At 38.6% G+C, this 19,974-nt stretch overlaps 1 protein-coding gene across 3 annotated transcripts in view; it reads left to right on the top strand.

Moving 5' to 3' along the window:
* GAB1 (GRB2 associated binding protein 1) overlaps positions 1–19,974 on the top strand; it is an 85,741-nt gene that overhangs the window by 50,829 nt on the left and 14,938 nt on the right. For 2 of the 3 annotated variants that reach the window (XM_026042597.1, XM_026042595.1), the window contains exons 2-6: positions 1,084–1,378; positions 8,568–8,772; positions 14,459–15,063; positions 16,760–16,845; positions 17,052–17,355. In XM_026042597.1, the coding sequence (XP_025898382.1) occupies positions 1,084–1,378; positions 8,568–8,772; positions 14,459–15,063; positions 16,760–16,845; positions 17,052–17,355 (1,495 nt within the window). The remainder of the gene's footprint in view (positions 1–1,083; positions 1,379–8,567; positions 8,773–14,458; positions 15,064–16,759; positions 16,846–17,051; positions 17,356–19,974) is intronic. The other variant, XM_026042596.1, reaches the window with a different exon arrangement.

Genomic DNA, 19,974 nt, shown 5'->3' with positions numbered 1-19,974 from the left:
ATAAAGGACTTACTTGCAACCTTGTTTCAATACCCTGTAGAAGTTTAAAATGGATCATCTGGGGCCAGCAGGTGATTATTCAGTATAAGATGTGGTGGATGGCTTCTCTGGTTTTCCTTGTTCTCTGATTAAATAAAAGCAGAAAGGAGGTGGCATCTCCCCAGCACACCCTGCCTGTGCTCTCGCGTTTTTGTTCTGYGCGAGAGCAGTGCAGGGACAGGGCCCCTGGCTCCTGCTCTGTGTCCATTGCCCTGGTGCTGGATCACGTGAGGGAGCCGGCCGTACTGGACACCTCACTGCTGCTAGAGCTGAGGAGCTGCCGTGCAGCTGAGCTGGGGAGTAAGGGTAATGGGGATCACATCCTCACAGGGTTAGCTGAGAGGGAAGATGCTTTCACGGTGCTTTTCTCCTTGACTAACCTCTGTGCATCTGCCATGGCAGGAAGGCTGGTGTTACAAGCACAGCATCCAGTTGTGAAATCTTTCTTCCATGGATTGACCTTACACAAGGGCTGGTTTTAAGTGATAATATGAGAACATTYGTCTGTATTTCCCCCCTCCATTTCTGTGGAAAAATAGTAATGTAGCTGGTTGTTTGTTTGTTTTGTTTTGTTTTTTTTCTCCAACAACTGCTGGTGTGAAATCTGAGGGTCCAAGTAGAGCGTTCCCCTAACATCCAGGCAGCATATGTTGTGGGTGCTGCATGTTCTTTAAATGTAGGTCACTAATGTTGAATGCAGATGAAATATTCAGAGCACAAGTGCAATGGCCTGAATCAGCAGGTGTTGGGAACAAGACACTTTGATCTATTTTGTCTTTTCTTCCCTATGATTATGGCAGCTTCCCTTGAAGTTTTTGTGTGCTTTTTTCTTCCTCTTGACTTTTTTTGAGCACTGGATAAATCCTTTTCCCTTTYGTAAAGAGCACCTTAACTATATGTTGTCTTCTTTTTAGAAGCAAAAATCAAATATAGAAGACAGAAAGCTTCTTAAAATTCACTGATACTCTAGTCCATTGCTACATCAATCAAAATGTGATCTCCCCTATCTAATTTTCCTTTATTATTTTTTTCTCCAATTTTTAGGCATGGAAGAGAAGGTGGTTTGTACTTCGCAGCGGCCGATTAACAGGGGATCCAGATGTGCTGGAATACTACAAAAATGACCATGCTAAGAAGCCTATCCGTATTATTGACTTAAACTTGTGTCAACAAGTGGATGCTGGATTAACATTTAACAAAAAAGAATTTGAAAACAGTTATATTTTTGATATCAACACTATAGACAGAGTTTTCTATTTGGTGGCAGACAGCGAGGAGGAGATGAACAAGTGGGTCCGATGTATCTGTGATATCTGTGGGTTCAACCCTACGGATGAAGGTAAGTTCTGCAGTCTTTCCTAACAAATTCTGCTACGCCTCCAAGCAAAGAAAGCTTCCAAGATTGGATATTTWTCTGTAGCTAATGTACATTTAAAAATCCATATGTACTGGCTGTGAAAGCTTCCTTACTACCTTAGGAAAAGCAAGTAGAGCCAAGTAAGATATTGACAATTTGTTACAAATCAAGTGTTTGATAGAAACTGATGTGGAGGCTCTTGCATGATGTTTTGCATGGCATTAGGTCTCAGGTACAAAAAAAAAGAAATCTTGAAGTCAAGCTAAACAGAAGAACATCTTTGTCAAATAATATGATGTATTTTATTGTGTCTGTATACCATTTTATTGCTTATTGAGCTATACWATAATTCTTATGCTGGAAATCTTTTCCCAATCCGAGGGATCTTATTTGATGTAACAACTTCCCGACTGTGCAAGCAGGAGTGGGTGCAAAATCGTAGACTTCTGCTTTTACCATTTCTCTGTGTGCTTTGCAACTCATTAAAAAACAATGTGCCCAAACAAAAACTAACTTGTACTCCTCTACTCGCCTGATGAAATCTTTTGCAAGCAGACATTATGTGAAAGCAGCTGGCAGGGAACAAGGGAGCGTGTTAGAATTCATACAAATACCTTGTGGCCACCAGCATTGTCTGTCCTGAATCTATCCTTATTTATTTACTTACTATTCCTTCATTCTTCGTGGAGATTAATGGGTTGCACGACTTGCTGTAGTTTTTTTTACACAGGGCTARAAAGAGATTAAATAGTAAGAGGGTTATAACTAAAGCATTCCTGACTTAAGGGGCTACAATTGTAAACCCTGTTTATCTTTTTTGTGAGTTGAGGGAAAATGAGGGCTTTCACCTCCTCTACTCCAGCCAAATCTCCAGAAATGACTGGGAAGTATTCTAGTATTCTTGCTTTCTGAAGAAAGAGCTTTTCTCCTGATTTCAGTTTGGAACAAAAACTATCACCAAAAATTTTTCTGAGTCTCTTAAGCTACCATCCCCATAAAAAATTCAATGAAGGGTAGTTGTTTTGAGTGAAGGATTATTTTTATGACATGCTGATCATAACTGAGACCTCCCACAAYGTGTTTCTGAAAGTGATTGCTGTATGATTCAGTATTTTGTCTGCCCAGCATTYATATGGGCAACAGGTAGGCAAGAGAAGGTGTTTTCTAGTGATGCACCAATGCAACTGTGGGCAGGATACGTTCAGAAATCAAAGGCAACGTAGGAGTTGAGAAAGTGAGGAAGGAATGTACTTACCTGGCTGCCCTTGTGTACATGAGAGCACAAATAAACACATCTTCACTGTGTGGTATGAAAAAGATAGAATCACTCAAAGTCTTACAGCTGTAGTATAGCTTAAGTTCACTGTGGGCAATTGAAAAAAAAAAATTTAAAAGATTAGAAGTATAACTATAGGTAAAAATATGTGTTCCTGCTAATTTGGGCAACAAAATCCACTGGGAGACCTTTTGAATGGAGTAGTGGATGTGGAAATCTGGTGTTGTGAAGGCTTCCACTGAAATGTTGTAGTCTGAATCACATCCAGAAGGATAAATGTTCAAAGAACAGTAGACAGAAATGATCTCTTTTTTGTTTTGTTTTTAAGTAATCTATGAGGAGGAAAAAAGGTGAAGGATTTGATGTTGTTTAAAAAAAAAAAAAAACACCACGAAGGAAGAAGGCAGAGCTGACTTCAAAAGTGTAAGAAGTTGTGATAAGCAGGGCATGGGCTGATTGTAATCCACATCTACCACTAGCTGAAGAGAGAAGAGACTGTGTTTGGTTTGACTGAGTGTGTAAGGTTAGATGGTGAGAAACAACTATATTAGGATAGCTCAACACAGGAATGGATTGTACCTAAGAACAGACTGTGAAAGCCCTTCCCTAGAGTTTATCAGACAGATGTAATGAATATTTTATACATGATCCTATCTCACAATAGACTTTTACAGCTCCGTGGTCTGTAATTGAGTGAACTGCATGCTTGGCAGGGCAGCGGCAGGGGGAAAGATTCACACTATATGCAGGTATGCTCCTTGCACGTGTTAGTTTGGGTAAAGGTATTGGTAACAAGGCTGAAGGAAATGAAGGAAAAAAAAAGAAAAGAGAAGAWGATGATGATGCTGATATTTACAGTCTTTGTGATGACAGAAATTATTTTCTTTAACCACATTTGAAATTATGTATGTAAATGTAATGGTAATATGGACCATGCTCTGAAAGAATTAGAGCTTGCTTCAGATGCAACTTTTTCAGTCTGCAGTATTTCCGTTCAGACAATTGCTGTCTGATACATTTGTCTTATGCCCTCTATATTTTCCACAGTAAAATTATCTTTAGATAATGTGGGTTTTTTTGTTTTTTTTTGTTTGTTTTTTCTTTTGTTTTTTTTTTTAATTACGTTCTGACAAAACATTTTTTGTATTGGGCATTGCAAGCTGACTGTAGGTTGGGTGTAAAACCAGTGATTGACAGGATGCACAAAAATCCCTATTGCTCCCCCTGCTCCTCATATTCTTCTCAAGTATAAATCATTTTGTGTTAGCCATTGCTGTGGCTGCATTTTGTTGAGGTAATAGCGATGTCCTTGGATCAGGATACTGCTGCGCTGCCTGTTATGCAGTTTGGAGCAGAAAATAGGCCCTACCCATTAAGAAAGTCTTATCTTCAATAAGATGAGTCAACATATGAGCAGATGTAGGAAGAAGTAAAAGCAAAAATGTAGGTTTTGACTGTTGTGAGAGGTAAGTCCTCTTAGTGCATTAGTTATTGGACTGTTGTTGAATTTTGAGGTTACATTGAAGATATTTTCTGGGGGACTTGAGTTAATAAATGGTGGGCATGAGTGTGTGGAGCTTCCAGCATGAGGGGCAGCCTTTAAGAAATAAAAAATATGTGTGTGTTTGTTTTTCTGGCTTTAACAGGTGGATGATGGAGGCTAGTACATTAGGCAAACAAAATTGCATATATCACATTTATGTGTTGTAACACATGAATCCCCTGAAGAGTTGCCTGAAGAAAGGGACTGCAGGAGGGTGGGTTGGAAAACTGTTGCGCAGATGGCGAATTCCCTAGTCACGAGGCTTTGAGGTGTTATGTGGAGTGCTAAAAACATCCTTTCAGGAGTCTGTAGGTGCCTCTGGATCTGGACAGGTTGGCACAGCCACGGTTGGGTAAACTTGCCATGTTACTTACCAAGCCCATTTTTKGGGGAAAAAGCTGCATTAGACCTTTATAGCGAAGAGGGGAAAAATATTTATTTATTTTCTTTACATAATGGGCTATGCTTTTTCTCATTGCAAGTACCTACAGAAATTACAGTGTAACAGTACTTCTTGACTAATTTTCCTGGATACTCCAGCCTGTGTCCTATCTAAAGATTTTTTTCCCCCTTATAAATGAACAGTCTTCAGAAGAAGATTATGTTTAGGGAGAAATACTGAATGTAAAAGCTTTCAAGATTTTAAAACTTTTAGGTGAATTGTCCAAAATACAGCTTAAAATTACATATACACTGTAGACAGTAAGTACAAAATTCTCCCTGTAAGCTCTGAAAATCATAAACTTCAGCATGTGATAGAAACTATGAGGACTTGGTTTCCTCTTTATGTGTATGGCTCTTATGGAGGTTCTTATGCAGGTGGAGCTGTCCTGAGCATAAAATAAAGTAGTTAAGTCCTGAATTCTCTTTTAGAGTGCTTTTTTAAAAACAGGATCTTAGGTGTATCTTCMGAAGAGAGAAGGTGCTTTAAGATGGTTTTTAGAAAACTCAAAACTTATAAAATTAACATTTTTTTAAAGACTACTGAAAAGTGTTTGTTTGTTTGTTTTTTCTGATGGTGATTGAAGTGACAGTCACTGAATGACCTTYGGTCACTGACCAAGGTGACAGTGACGGCTTAGGCTCAGAACGGGGTGGTTGCACGGGTCTCGTGCTGGCCCTAGGCCGCTGCCTCCTGCGGCAAAGCCTGGTGTGCGGCCCAGSGCCGGCCGGCCGCTCCGGGCGTCTCCCTGAGGCGGCGCGAGGCCCGGCGGGCTGCAGCAGCTGCAGCAGCAGGCGCTGGCGACGTGCTGCGCGTGTGCCCGCGTGCACACCTGCACGTGGGCCCGGCCCCTCCACTTAGGCTTAATTTTAAAGAGGAATACTTAAAAAGCAGCATTCAAGTGATGTATTTATCCCTAGTCTTTCCTTTTTTTTTTTTTCTTTTTTTTTCTCTCTCTCTCCTCTCCAGTTATTTATGTGCCTCTTGCATACTGGGTGCATATAGAAAGATGAGTAATGTAAAAATACAAGTTATCGGTCTTCTGTATAGTTGTATATTTTTATGGCAACTACAATTTTCTGTAAATTTTTGTTAAAGGTTATTATTCTAATATTTTGTTGGTCTTTTAAAAAAATTAATTGGAACATCTGCATCGCAGTAAATAGATTGAATGAGTCATCTGTGAGGAATAGTAGAATCATACAATTACATATCTGTTGCTGATTCATTGTTACAATGGGAAAATCCCATTTCTATTTTAGTCTTTCGCACATTCTATGAAGAATGCTTTTTTTATACTTTGCATTAATGCAACTGACATTTAAATGGTGTTTTTTTTAGCAAGGCTTTCATTTTTTTGTGTTTTGTTCACTTGATGAGAAAATGTCATACAAGTATTTCCATAATTAGAATGTTGAATAGAGACTGTATCCCATGATGCAGAAAGTTTCATTTCTACCTTTGTAGAAAAGGAGGGGAATAGGGGGACAAAAAAACTCAATGCTTAATGCACCCTACCCCACTCAGGTTGTTGAAGTACAGGTACTGGAAAAGGAGGATTAAGGAAGATGTATATTTTTTTCAGAAGYAAAAGGGTAGATTTTTATTCTGCTTCTAGGCAAAATGTTCTTTTTATCTCCTATTAATTTTATTATTTCATCTGTGGGGAAAGTATCAAGAGGCTTATGGGAAAAAAAAATGATACACAGTGTAACTAACTGCTCTTAACAAAAGAATTAAGGAAGATCTCTTTTTCTAAGAAAGTTTCCTATTCTAGCGGTGCTGAATGCAGGAATTATCAAAACAAAATAGGATTCTTGTTTTACTCATTTGCATGTTAAATATTCTGGATGCTTTTCCAGCTCCTGGTTATATCAAAGCAGTCCTASTGTCTGAGCTTTGGGAACGAACCGAATGACTTAGAAGGCTCATTGGTGTGCAGATGACCCCTTCCCTGAAAATCTGCTAATTCAAAGTGAAGCAAGTTGGTTACTGTGCTCTTAGGAAACATAGTAGGCTACTGGGATAAATGAGTAAATGGCTAAAGAGAATATTTGAGAGTATCCAAATAGGCAAACAGAGCATCGCTTTTATTTTATCAGTAGAGAGAGTTGTTAACTAACATTACTGTTTTCTTGGTAGTATATTTTTAAATAGCTTGAATAGGTAAAGTAAGTAATAAGTAGCTCAGCAGTGTAGTGCTTGAAGCTGAGTTCAGCTGCTCTTTAAAGCGTGGAACTAGCTTACAGAATTTGACATGTGCAAAATGCATTTATGAGGTGAATTTCAGATCAGGAAGTTGATACTTTAATAGTTTAGTGATCTGTCTCCCCTGCCTCACCCCCCCACCAAAAAAACAAAACAAAACAAAACAAAAAAAAAAAAGAAAAAGAAGGAAAAAAATTGTAGAAGGACTCACAGTGTTTGTCAAATGGTGTCTATGTCAAAATAAATGGGCTCCAGATGAGCTGTCCTCGGTCAGAAAAGAGAGGGTGACAACCTTCTAGGTAGTTAGACAGTGTCACCTTTAATGCTCAATACCATTTAAAAGGCAAATAGAAAGTTATGATAGAAATGATAATGAAATATTATGTCTTTATAAATCAGTAGCTAGCAGAGATTTTGTACATTTCATGCAGTAATCCTTTTGCTTTCTCAGGAAGGAGTTAGTGGAACATGGAAAGGTGAGAGCGAAGGGGAACAAGATCTGAAATGGCTTCTGCAGCAGGAAAAAATAAGTGGCAGCAACTCAGGGAAGCTGCGACAAAGTCTGTAAAATTCAGAATGGCAATTGTGAATAGGAAACAATTGTTGCTGTTCCTCTGAAAGCAAGAGCTGAAGGATATCAAGTGAAATTATCAGGCAGCAGTTTTAAAATAAAAGGAAGTACTTTTTCACACCGTGCATAATACGTGGTGAAGCTCATTGCTACAGAATGTTGTGGAAGTCAAAAATACTAACGTGCTTTAGAGGAGTGAGGCAAGTTCAAAGAGGAAAAGTCTAATGGAGGCTGGTAAGCAGAATGTGGATGCAACCTCTGCCCTGGGATGTCCCTAACATGCAGACTGCCCAGAAGTGAACTGAGTGAAGTGTGCCAGGCTTGTCTTGCTGCTTATGCTCACTCTGGAGTCTGGGGACTTACAGAATCGCTTGCTATAAGTATGTTCTTCTTATTCCATGCATTATGGAAACTCAAAAGGAGTGAATTGATTGCTTAATGCTTGGTAGTATTTTCCAGTCTCCCAGATAATTTGTCAGGATACGTTTATTTGGCACATATGTGAATAGGTAGCAGAGAATTATGAAGAGACAATCAAAAAAGAAAGGAAAAAAAACCCCATAACTACTTGATTTACATCACTAAAATGAAACATGGGGTTATTTAACAAAGAAACTTTTTGGAATATGATACTATTAGACCTCTGTATTGACTTTAGAGCCGTAAAGGCTCTTCTGTTGCAAAAGCCAAATCTTTCCTGTTGCTWTTCAGATGAAAGGCTTTCTTTCTTGACTGGTAAATAACCTTGGATACTCAAGTGAATCTGATCAAAAAGAGGGTGAATATATGCAAGTGTGGATTCAGGTTGCCAAATTCAAGTAGCAACCTGACCTATGTCTGTCCTTGATTAAAACAATGGATTTGTGGTCTTAGCCGTTGTACCACAGCAGTCGGTGTCTTTGTTCTTTTTGCAACCAGAAAACAGGTTAAAGAAATCATACAGTTAAGGCATAAGATCTATGCCTTTATTCTGAAATAAACATTAATGTCCATGATTGAGTTTTTCCTTACATCCAGGTAGTTGTAATTTTAAATTAAAAAGCAAACCTTCCTTATGTATGTTTTGTTAAGAAATGTATTGTAGGACTGTCTGATCATTATAAAAAGAGCTTTGTGCTTCTGTGCTTGCAGATGCTGTGAAGCCACCTCTACAAGCATCTGCTGAGTTACCCTTGCCCATCAACACTTCACCACCTTCTTCACAAGCAGAATCTTCCCTACCTCCTCCTTATCAGCTTATTAACATCCCTCCGCTAGAGTCTTCCTCTGGTCAAGAAGATCCTCAAGACTACCTACTGCTAATAAACTGTCAGAGTAAAAAGCCTGAACCTATGAAGTAAGTGACCTTTTTTTTAACAACATTTACTTGTATAGGCCAAGAATGTTTGTGTAGGAGACTTTTTTTTCTTTTTAATTGACCAGCCTTTGAAAATTTAGATGCATGTAATCTAGGGGAGACTTGTCTGTAAATGCTGCTTCTCTTTATTTTCTGTGCTTGAACTTCTTGTAGCTGTAGTAGGTTGTTTATTCAGCACTAGACCGTGTTGCATTCTTTGAAAGTGTGTGCGGTAATTTTCAATACGAAGTGTCAGATGAATGCAGTGATTTCAGTGTCAACACTGTAGCCTGAAGCACGCAGAGTAAAGTACTGCCTTTTCTTTAGTCACACCTTGCAGTTCTTCAGTCTGATCTAGAGCTAGAAGAAGCTGGAAGAATTTATTTTCTTCCCTTTCTGCTGCTTAGCACCACAATGTTGACAGTTGAACCTTTCACGGACAGGATTCAGTAACATAGACTGAAATTTRTCATCCACTGTCAGTTTACCACACCACTGTATATTAAAATTCTCAAAAGGCATTTGTACCTATATTATTAACATGGCTTAGATGCAATCAAGAATCCTTATGAGTAAAAGGTAGTTATTTTGTGGTGACCTGGATTACAAGAGACTCAACCACTCATTTTCTGTTTTTTGAGTTTTATGATGGTCTTAACATATTTCTGAAAAATATGTATTAAAACACTATATCTGAAATAAGTCTTGCTGACTGCTGAATAAAGAGTACTTGCTCCGTTAATTCTCCAGAGAATGAAAACATGGGACTGCATTAGACCAAAATGAGCAACCTCATTTGACTTTGGAGCTGCCTCTGCTGAGGGGAATTTGAGGTGGATAGGAGGATTAGTCCAGATGAYCTCCAGAAGCCTTTGCCAGCCCTGATTGTAAGAGTAATACATACTCTTGTAATACAAAATAATGTCTTCTGAGGTATTTCCAGAAAAAATAAAACTGAAGTGCATATTGTTTTTGTGATTGTGGAAATGTGCATTGAAGGCTGATTACATTTTCCATTGAAAGTGTTTTCATGAGTATTTCACAAGCTTGCTTAGGGCGATACCTTTTAATGGTGGTGTCTTCTCCATTAACACCTTGATGCTCTGCCAGTTTTAGCTGTGCCCTGTGCTCTCTGTTCCCTGGGCATTTTCATTTTGCTGTGTCATGCCTGAGGACTTTCCTGCTCCATTTACTGATGATTGCTTCGTAGAAAAGCAACCACCCTTGGCAATCGTTCTTGTAAAGTCAAAGGCAGAATGACTCTGCTGGTCCACCTGCACACAGAGTGCGTGGGTTATGGACAGCCCAGTGTGCCCAAAAACATCCTGCACGAGAAGGGGGACCCCAATACTCTTTTTTTTTTTTTTTTTTTTTAAAGCGTGGTAGGAGTTTGAACAGCATGTTGAGGCTGGTGGTAGCAGTGTCTGTGAGGAATGTTATCCTTCCTGCTAAAGGTTATGCCCCTTCATAGGAGTTAATTTCATTTCTAGAACGCCTTGGCAGAGAAATCGTGAGTTTCCAATTTAGGGCCCTGGCTTATCAGAAGCTTGTCAGGGTGCCAGTTTGATTCCCCAAGGAATGGGCATAGGAAGGGTTTCTAAAACCACATTAAATGTTTTTTTTTAGAATCACCAAGGTTAAGATGTGACAACTTCTGCAGTTGTGTGGTTTGTGGCTTTAGCGGAAAGAGTCAAGCCTGAGGGAACTCTGAAAAGTAGCAGAAAATGGGGCAAGATAGTGTGTCTTATAGGGAGTAGCCTGCAGATTTTGCTGGTGATCACATAGGTGCTACAGGAGAGTAGATATTTTGCAGTTAGAGAAGGCCGAATATCCTATGGAGATAAAACAATCAAAGAACTGATAAAGGAATGGATAAAATACTATGGAGCATGGAGGTCGTTTAAATAAATGATGCTTTTATAGAAATGTGTGAAGGCAGTGACCGCAAATACTGTGGTTAGTCGGGGATGATGGACTTGTTGTATTATATTTAAATAAACTTGCTCATTAGGTATGTCCTTTTATCAAGAAAGCTGTAATAAGAAAAAAAGAGAAGTTATGATGGAATTTCAGTTCTGCTTGAAGAAGTTTTTTGTTACATCTTTGTAGCAGGTATCCTGCTAAGTCTGACTGAATCTGGGCCAGTGTGTAGTTCATCTAGACTCTTTCTTATGCTCTTAGAACTGTGTAGTCTATTATGAAGACGATCAGTTTGAAAATACTGCGTGCATTACTCCAATCTACCCGCTACCAACTGAAGAAGAAATAAATGCTTTCATCATTTTCCCATTAACTTCTATACTTGGAAAAAWTAATCTATAATTTGATTAATTTTGTTTTTTGTTTATGGGGAAATATTTTCTGTGCCGATGCTCCTTAGAAGAAAAGCGTAATAGTTATAATAAAATAGGCAGATATTGTTACTTGAATGATTTCTTTTTTACAAGGTTTTTCTTTGGATCTTGAAGTTTCCAGTATGCAGAAGGCACACTTTCTATTCTGACTTTGAGTGTTACTTTGCATATAATCCGTGAATTAATTTTATTTTGAGGCTTTGGAGTTCTTTACAGGTAAGGTAGTTGACTACAGGGGGTAAAAAGAGGAATTAGCTGAGCTGTTTTTTGGGAACTGTTAAGAGTTCTTATGTTTTGAATATAACCAGATAAGTAATTTCCAAGTGCTTAYTGCTGCATCCTGCAATGTACCACATAATATGTGATATCCTCACAACATTATTTGCAGTTATACTGATCATGCTCTTGTTTTGTCTGAAATAATGCAGTTCTGTGCATAGGGCTGATCTCTGATGCAGCCTGATCTCCTCTGATTTGAAAAAGAGTACTGTCTGACTGGAGCATTTAGTGAGATTCAAAGGTTCATGTTTCGATAATAAGTAAGAAAATGCAAGGAAAATATCTTTCCAAAATTTTATTGCTCTGGCTCATTTGAGAGGTATATTGGGTATTTAAATACTGTCTTCCTCATCTTTTCTGTGTTTGTGAAGCAGCCAAGGGTCAACCTTTATCTCTGAAGAAGGGCAGGAATACCTTCTGTTAGAAGATTTTGAAAGTAAAAAGATTCCCTTGCAGTGAGTGAACAGTAGCTGTTTTTGGAATGTGTGTGAGAAATTAATCACAGAGCCATTAACTTGCCTGAAAATACTTTTTGTTTGATATGTCCTGCATGGTGTAGTGTAAGTTTTAATAGGGGAAAAGCAAACAAACTATGTAACCCTGACTTCGGTTTTCTGGAAATAACTGTAGTCAGGATAGAGCTGTTTATTTATTTATATATTGCTCCTTATTTTTTATTCTGGTTGCTTTTTTTTCTTTTCTTTATTTATTTATTTATTTTTTGTGCTCCAGACTACTGACACACATGRCCAGTTTTGCTTCTGCTTTCTGTTTATAGTATTCTGTTTGATCTGTTGTATTGATTGCTGCAGCTGGGGAAAAAAAAACAGCTCAAAAAGAGGAGTGGTCAAGCCAGACCATGTGCTCAAATCATGATGAATATTCCTCTGACTAAAACTCTTTGAAAACTTTGTTCCAGGTCTCTGTTGGCATTTGTGYTTTAGTGCAGAGGGGCAGGCTTGCTCGTTTGATATTACATGATCAATCTGTTGAGAAACCTTCCTGCAATGTGTACGCCTCTCTACTTCCAGATACACTTGTTATATAAAYGACTTACCCACTGGTAACCCACAAGTCCAGGTGGTGGTGGTGAACTGTTTAAGTGCAAGTAAAAACTATGAATAATAAAAAAACCCTTGGCTCGCACCTGAGATACTATAAATAAATAAAAATAAAATCTGTTCATGAGCTCTCATCCAAATCTCACTTCTCTGGAGGTAACATATAATTCAAATACCCAGTGTTAAATTTTTCAGCCTATACATGTTCTTTTTATTGTGACAAAAAGTTTATATTGACTTTTGAAAACTTTTTAAACTTAATAGATAATTTCCTGTTTTCATTTCCTTGARTTGCTGCTCTCTTTCGCCTGGTTTCAGGCTATCTTAAAACTTGAGCTTGCAAAACGAGATTGGCTACAACCTATTCATATTTTGGAAAAGCAAGTGCCTGGCTTGACTGCTTCATGTCATGGTTTTTGAAAGTCGCTTTCAGAAGTGCTTGTGGTCAAGAAAGAATAAGAAACACAATTCAGTCAGAAATAGAAAAATTCTTAAATTCAAACATGATAGCCTCATTACTTACGTGTCATGGGTAATCCTGAAGCGCTGCTTCAGGAGTAATTTATGCCAGTTTTAGACAGATATCTAAGAATAATGGATTGTTTCCCACTGTCTCCATCTCTTCTGTGACAACAGAGGACACCTAAATGAATAGCTAAACTAGATTCCTTTCTTCTCAGATTACTAGAACCCACGGAGATAAATCCAACACTCCCTTAAGTTAAAAAGCTGTGTCTGRTGATACTGATAAATTGAAATCTGAGTAATACATAGTGGCAGTGATCTCCTCACAACGAGAGCCTACTAAAAGAAGGAGAAATGCTTTTTGTGGTACTTGGACTGCCGATTTTTTATTTATTTTTTTTAATTCCTTAGAAAAGTTTTGGAAACTGTTTGGTCCAGTTGCTTAGTAGAGTTTAAGATTAGCAGCAGCAGCTGTTCATGACATGTACACTGAAATACATTTTATTTTTGTATATGTATTTATATATAAGAATACCCACACATATACATACAAAGATAAGCACAATTATATGGTTCTGTGSTAATACAAATATCAAATATCATTGTGAGAATGATATAAGCTGTGTAGACTTAATTAATTTCAGATGCCTTAATATTTGCCACGATTCTAACTTGTATCATTCTACCTAGGAAATAAAAGTTGGCAGTGGGTTTACCTCTCTTAGTTAGAACCAGTATTAAGGAATGCCTTTCTGAAGGGGGAGGAGGGGGGGGATTGGGATTTTTAAAGAAATTCAAGGCAAACCATTGTCTACTTCTACCTAGCAGTGATGCCTTCAGTTCAAGACAAAAGCATGCAGTTTTTACACATGTACTCTATGGATMTTTCTTTCCTTTTCTTTCTGTAAGAGCAGGCCATTCTTCCCCCATTTCTTGTTTTATCTGTTGTTTCTCTCTTCTTTATGTATTTTAAATCACATCTGTTAGCAAATAATTTCAGGCATGCAGTATATTTATTTGCAGGCAATCATTTTTCCTTTAGCATTTTTTTTCATATTAAAAAATAATTAAAAGGTAGCAAGTACTGTAAAACCAGGGAGTGAGTGCAACATTTTCACTTTTAGCAGTGCCATTAAAGTGCTAGTAGTTTGCAGCATAAGAAGCTTARAAGCCAAAAGGAGAAAAAACAATATCCCACCCAACCAAACAAGCCCTGCTCCAGATAGGCTTGGTGTCTTTCTGGAAATCACTGACTTAATGAAACAGCAATTTGTTGAGCTGCTGCTAAAGCTGCACTGCTGTGTTATTGTGTTTCATATGCATGCGTTTGTATGTGTGTCATTACTTAGTGTTCTTCTTGAGTACTATTGTTTGTTTAATAATCGACTTCCTGCACTTTATTAAAACAAAAAAAATGGAAGAGACAACCTTTTCGGTTGTTTATATTTTAAAAGCTGTGTTTATAGGGTGTCACGTTTGTTTTTTTATATGTTCATCAATGCTCTCATCTCACACTCTCACGTGTAGATCTCACGTGGACCCRGCAAAATCCGCCGCCTCTGAAACAGACTGCAACGACAACGTGCCCTCGCACAAGAGCGCCGCGCCACCGGCGGGCAAGCACGCCGTGAACGGCTTCTTTCAGCAGCAGGGCTTCTACGACTCTCCACCCTCTCGCACCGGACTGGCGCTGGCAGACTGCAGCCTATATAACCTGCCTAGGAGTTACTCACAGGATGTTTTGCCGAAGGCAGCGTCTCCATCAGGGACTGATGCAGAAGGAGAGCAACATGTTTTCAATCCGCCATCAGCAACATCTTCTTTAGATGCTCAGATGAGACATATCTCCCTTAGCTAYGACATTCCCCCCACGCCTGGAGGTACTTACCAGATTCCACGAACTTTTCCGGAAGGATCGTTGTCTCAGACTTCAAAACTGGAGACAATTCCAGATATTCCTCCACCTCGGCCACCGAAACCTCACCACTCTTCGGATCGATCTCCTGTGGAAACCTGTAGCATTACCCGCACTGCTTCAGACACTGATAACAGCTACTGCATCCCTACAGCGGGAGTGCCACCCTCGCGCAGCAATACCATTTCAACTGTAGATCTGAATATCTTCCGTAAAGGTCAGTATTCCTTGTTTTGTCCTGCTCTTCAAGAAGAAGGTAAATGATTTTAATCTTTTGTCTCCGGCTATAAAGTTCTTTATACTTGTCCAGTGATCTAGTAAGCATGAGCCTGCTCCTCACAGTGTTTCTTTGAGCACAATTTAAGGTCAGCTGCTCTAAGACAGCATCTGAAAAACTGCCATTTTTGTAAAGCAGGCTTCAGAAAAGGTGCCTGTAACTTGAATTTATCTGCCATGCGATTGGAGATGCTGAAACCATGTAGAATTTGCTCATTTATGTGTCATCAGCAAGAGGAAAGACCTTGAATTTGATCTGGAGGTATGTAACGGTAACTGATCTGGCTTACAGGGGTCTCCTTTTGATGTCAGTATTTTTAAAGGAAAAGGGAGGTCGGCAAAGGACAGAATGCCTCAGCCTGATTTTCAGACTCTATATTTGGTAGATAGGATTGCTAATTAAGAAATTACACTGCACCTGCAAGAGGAGATGAAGCTTATGAGGCTTAATTTAATAATACGACATCCCGTGGACTAGAAATGCTGGAATTTATCTTAGTATGTCAGMTGAAGGTTCCCCTCATGCTAAGGTGTTAGTGTATGTCTGAAAACAAGCTGGAACCATTCCAGTTTTTTTTTCTGGACTGTATGAAAGGCAGTTTTGGCCTTTAAGAAGTGTGGATCACTTCACACTTACAGTCTGTGGTTCTGCCGTCTAAAACAGGAAAGAGCAAAGTTGCAGGAAAACATCAAAAGAGCAAAGCACATATGATGACTACACTTGTTTGCATTAGAGCACTCGGTTTTAGCTGGRCATATTTGAAATCCTAGAGATCTTTCTGGTGTTACTAATCTTCAGAAAACAGAGGGGGAAACATTAATCGTTGTTGGCAAGCTCATGTAGCTGAGTTCAGCATTGCTGCTTGGTATTGCTCTTTCAGAAGGACCAAAGTAAGGTTGGCRTCTAGGTGTCCAAGTCCATGGAGAGGTTGAAGGCATTTGGCTGAAGTCATTGAGCGTTACTATATACCCAGTGCTCCCATATGAACCCTGCTCACAACACTGAAGAACATGTTTGTGTGGACTGCCAAGGGTCAGGACCCTGAAAAATGTGAGAACTTTGGATCTGTAGCAGCTTATTCAAACTGAAAGTCTCTGATACACGGGAACTGAGAGCAGAGGAGAAGGTGGCACACTTTCTGTACAGGATTGAGAGGGATTTACCTATTGTTACAAGAGACTAAGTTCTGTTGAATTGGCACTTCAGCAGGGAAGGTTGAGTCAGGAAACTTTTTAGCCCTTAAATTATGTTTGTTGTTCATTTATTTTAGAACTGAATTCCCTCTTGAGGGTCTGATATCTCAAAACCTGCTCTTGTGCTTGTCTGTTTGCAAGAAGGTTTGACTGCTTGAAATGGGAAAGCTACTTTATTTCTTTCCATGGAAAATGACCCAACAAGAGTTTAAAGTCATGACTGATATGAGTATTAAGTTTGTCTGTGAACAAGCATATGGTGTAGCATCCTCTCAAGAATGTGGATAAAATCTGTCATCCACAGCTTTAGGTGGGGGAGTGAGTATGTATGTGTTTTCTCAGGAGCAGACAGTAAATACTGAAAAGATTCTTGTGGCCTGGTGTTAAGTGACAGGAACCGAGATCAAGAAGTAAATAGCCACTTTCTCTTCTTGTTTCCCCAGAAATTAGTTCTCAAGACTGTTACGATATTCCACGTACGTTCCCGAATGACCGATCTAACTCGCTGGAAGGCTTCCATAACCACTTTGTAAGTATGATTTGATGTCATGAGAGACAACAGTGACAGAGTGCTTGAATGCTCTTTGTTCCCACATTATAAGYAAGCTGTACAATGTTTGTGATTTTCACTTTGAGTAGATTTATATTAATCTGAGTTAGTAGGTTAAAAGATTCATATGATTCACAGCTGATTGCATAACTTATTTTGTTAAAGGAAATATATGTTAATTCTAGAAAAACAGAAGCATGTTGACAGTGGGAAGTGTTTCAAGTGAAGATCTAGATGAAAATTATGTCCCAATGAATCCCAACTCTCCTCCACGACAGCATTCCAGCAGCTTCACTGAACCCATCCAGGAAACAAACTATGTACCAATGACACCAGGCACGTTTGATTTTCCGTTATTTGGAAAGCAAGTCCCTCCTCCCGCTCACATGGGTTTCAGGTCCAGTCCAAAGACCCCTCCTAGACGGACAGTACCTGTTGCAGAATGTGAACCACCACCAGTGGATCGGAACCTCAAACCAGACAGAAAAGGTGAGGACAATGTCCAATAGAACTTGTTTTTAATCACCTAGTAAAATAACATAGCTCTCCAACTCCAGGGGAAAATGATCTCTGTAAAAAACAATTCTAACAAAACATTTTTTTATCCTATGAAGTAGCAGTAAGATGAAAGAATCCTATAACAATCTTTAACCATTTTTAAAACATCAAAATAACAGTGCAAAAAACAAGCTTAGGTTTACATTTCACTGCTGTGATTGCTAACAAAAAATGGCCTAGAACTGCTAACGTACAGACTGTAAGTTTTAGTCTTTGTATGTGTAGGACAGCAAATCAGCTTGTGATGATGGGATAGCACCCTAGGAACTAGATTTAAAAAGAATTTATAGGCATAACAGTGCTTAGTAAAGGATCRGTAAAGGTTTTCATTGTAAGAATTATTTTAGACATATCCTGTTGTTGTCAACAGTGTTAAAAATCAGTCATATAATGAGTTGTATTGTGCTACTTTTTAACTAACCCCATTCAATGTATCCAACAGTTATAGAATAATTCTTACAATTTTTTTAAAGAAAAAAAATTTGAGTAAGTAATGTTAATTAAAAGATAAATAATTTTAAGGCYTCATTTCAATCTAGTAATAATAAAAGCAAGTGAAAACACCTTCTTGCTTCATGTTGGGGCTTCCCGACACGTCAGTGTGAGTGGCCCCATGGAGCAGTCACAGAAAGATGGTTACCTGGTGACCTGTGAGGTTACCTAACATGTATAACAACTCCCTTGGGGTCCAAAACAGAGGAGGAAACTGCTCAGTTGAGCCAGTCCCTAAGATAGGTTTGGCCTGTCACAGGAGATGGGTGCCATGGTTATAATGCAATTCATGTAACTGTAGTAAGTGAAAACATAGCATCAGTCTAGATCTTGGGTTTCCTTGCCTTTAAGAGTACAATAGATTGAACAGGCAAGTGAAGAGTTGCATATGGAAATATTTTAAACTGCTGAATGTAGGGAAAATCCTGTTGTGAGTTTGAGGAAACAAAATGACTAGGGAAAAGGCCATATTTTACAGAACCTATGCAAAACTTCCTTAAAAAATAAGTCTCTTGAAGAATCTGGTGCAGATTGTTTTACTTTTTCTTATGTAATGTTTAAGATAATAGCATAGTCTTTTCTTGAGAAACAGAGGGCACTGTTGTGATGTGACTATATGAGAGATTTGCATAGAAAATGACCGACAGATCTTGGACTTCCCAGAGGATCTGAAATGTTTCATAAGTCTATTGGAAGTGTAGATAAATGATGGTGGAGTTTATCTGCATGCTTGTTCTTCAGGCTAGATAACTAACTTTTTGCAGAGGTGGTAGTTAAAGAATACTAGGCCAAATGTCTACGCTATTTTGTATTTGAATGCCGACTACTTTTATATRTTTGATAAAGTGTTCACAAACTTGAGAGCGGCTGGTTTCATTTTGGAGAAAAGCCATTGTCAAATTCTTAGATAGACCAAGATACCCACTACTGAAATTTTAAATTAGTATGTTTGTCACTGAGTGAAAACAGCCTGTAATTTTAACAGGAGTGGATACTCTCAGTGTAATCTCATGTGTAAACTGGGATGTGCCACATCTTGTTTCGACTACCCATATTCAGAAAATGAAACATAGCCCTTTTCAAAACCTTGGCTCCCCACTCTTATCTAACGGCTTCCATGTTACCAAACAGTAGTTTTGTTTAGTTCATAAAAAATAGTGGACAGTAACAGACTGAAGAAACCTGATACTGAAAAATACGCTTAAAGTAAACATTCAATTGCTTTGAAATATCTTCCCTGACTGGCCAGTTTGTGTACACAACTGATAAAATGTTTGTTGACTTTGCAAAGTGGTAAACTTCTGTGTTGCAAAGCTTGCTTTTTGTTGGTGGTGCAAAAGTCRCATGGATTTCCGCAGAGGTGGCATTGCTGCTCTTGCATCTTTCTTCAAAACAAGTTAGTGCTCTGCCTTCTGAGAGCAACACACAAGGCTCCTGCTCCACTCCCAGCCTTCAGTGCTTGCCATGTGTGGAAAGACCTAGCTGGCTTTGGGGAAGGGAGAAAGAGGTKTAGATATATGAGCACATTTTGGATGAGTGTGGAATAGTGTGGGAAGGCTTATACTGACCAGCTGTATTTTTGCCTGTAKGCATTTGGAAACCATGTCTCCTTAAAATAGCATGATTAATTATTACTTTTTAAAAGAGAAATTCATTTTTAAAAAAGCCATCCCTGAAATAAACTATGCCTAGCAGCTGAAAAGAAAATACATAAGAATGTATGTTACCATAAAATCTAACTAGACTTTGAAAGCCTGAGTCTTTTCCATCTTTAAATTTTTRCAAATTGCCTGGGCCAGGATGCCTTGTGACCTGTGAGATGGCCTGTGTCTTTTTCCAATGATTTCAGGAAAAAAAAAAAAAAAAGATTTAGAACATCAGGTAAAAAATAAGAACATGAGCTAAAGAAAAGATGATAATGTAGTCCTGAGATTACACTATGTTTTCAGATAGTTTCATTCGTCAGGCTCACAAATGCCTCTGTAAATGGGGAAAGGCTTGAAAGTCATTTCAAAACACACCAGCCTCAGTAGCTTGAATCAAAATATGTTACTGGGT

The sequence above is a fragment of the Nothoprocta perdicaria genome, unplaced genomic scaffold, assembly GCF_003342845.1.
Source record: "Nothoprocta perdicaria isolate Ctin4 unplaced genomic scaffold, notPer1 scaffold_31, whole genome shotgun sequence".
NCBI classification, from domain to species: Eukaryota; Metazoa; Chordata; class Aves; order Tinamiformes; family Tinamidae; genus Nothoprocta; species Nothoprocta perdicaria.
The sequence above is the reverse complement of the archived record's forward strand: the minus strand, read 5'-3'. Positions and strand labels throughout refer to the sequence as shown.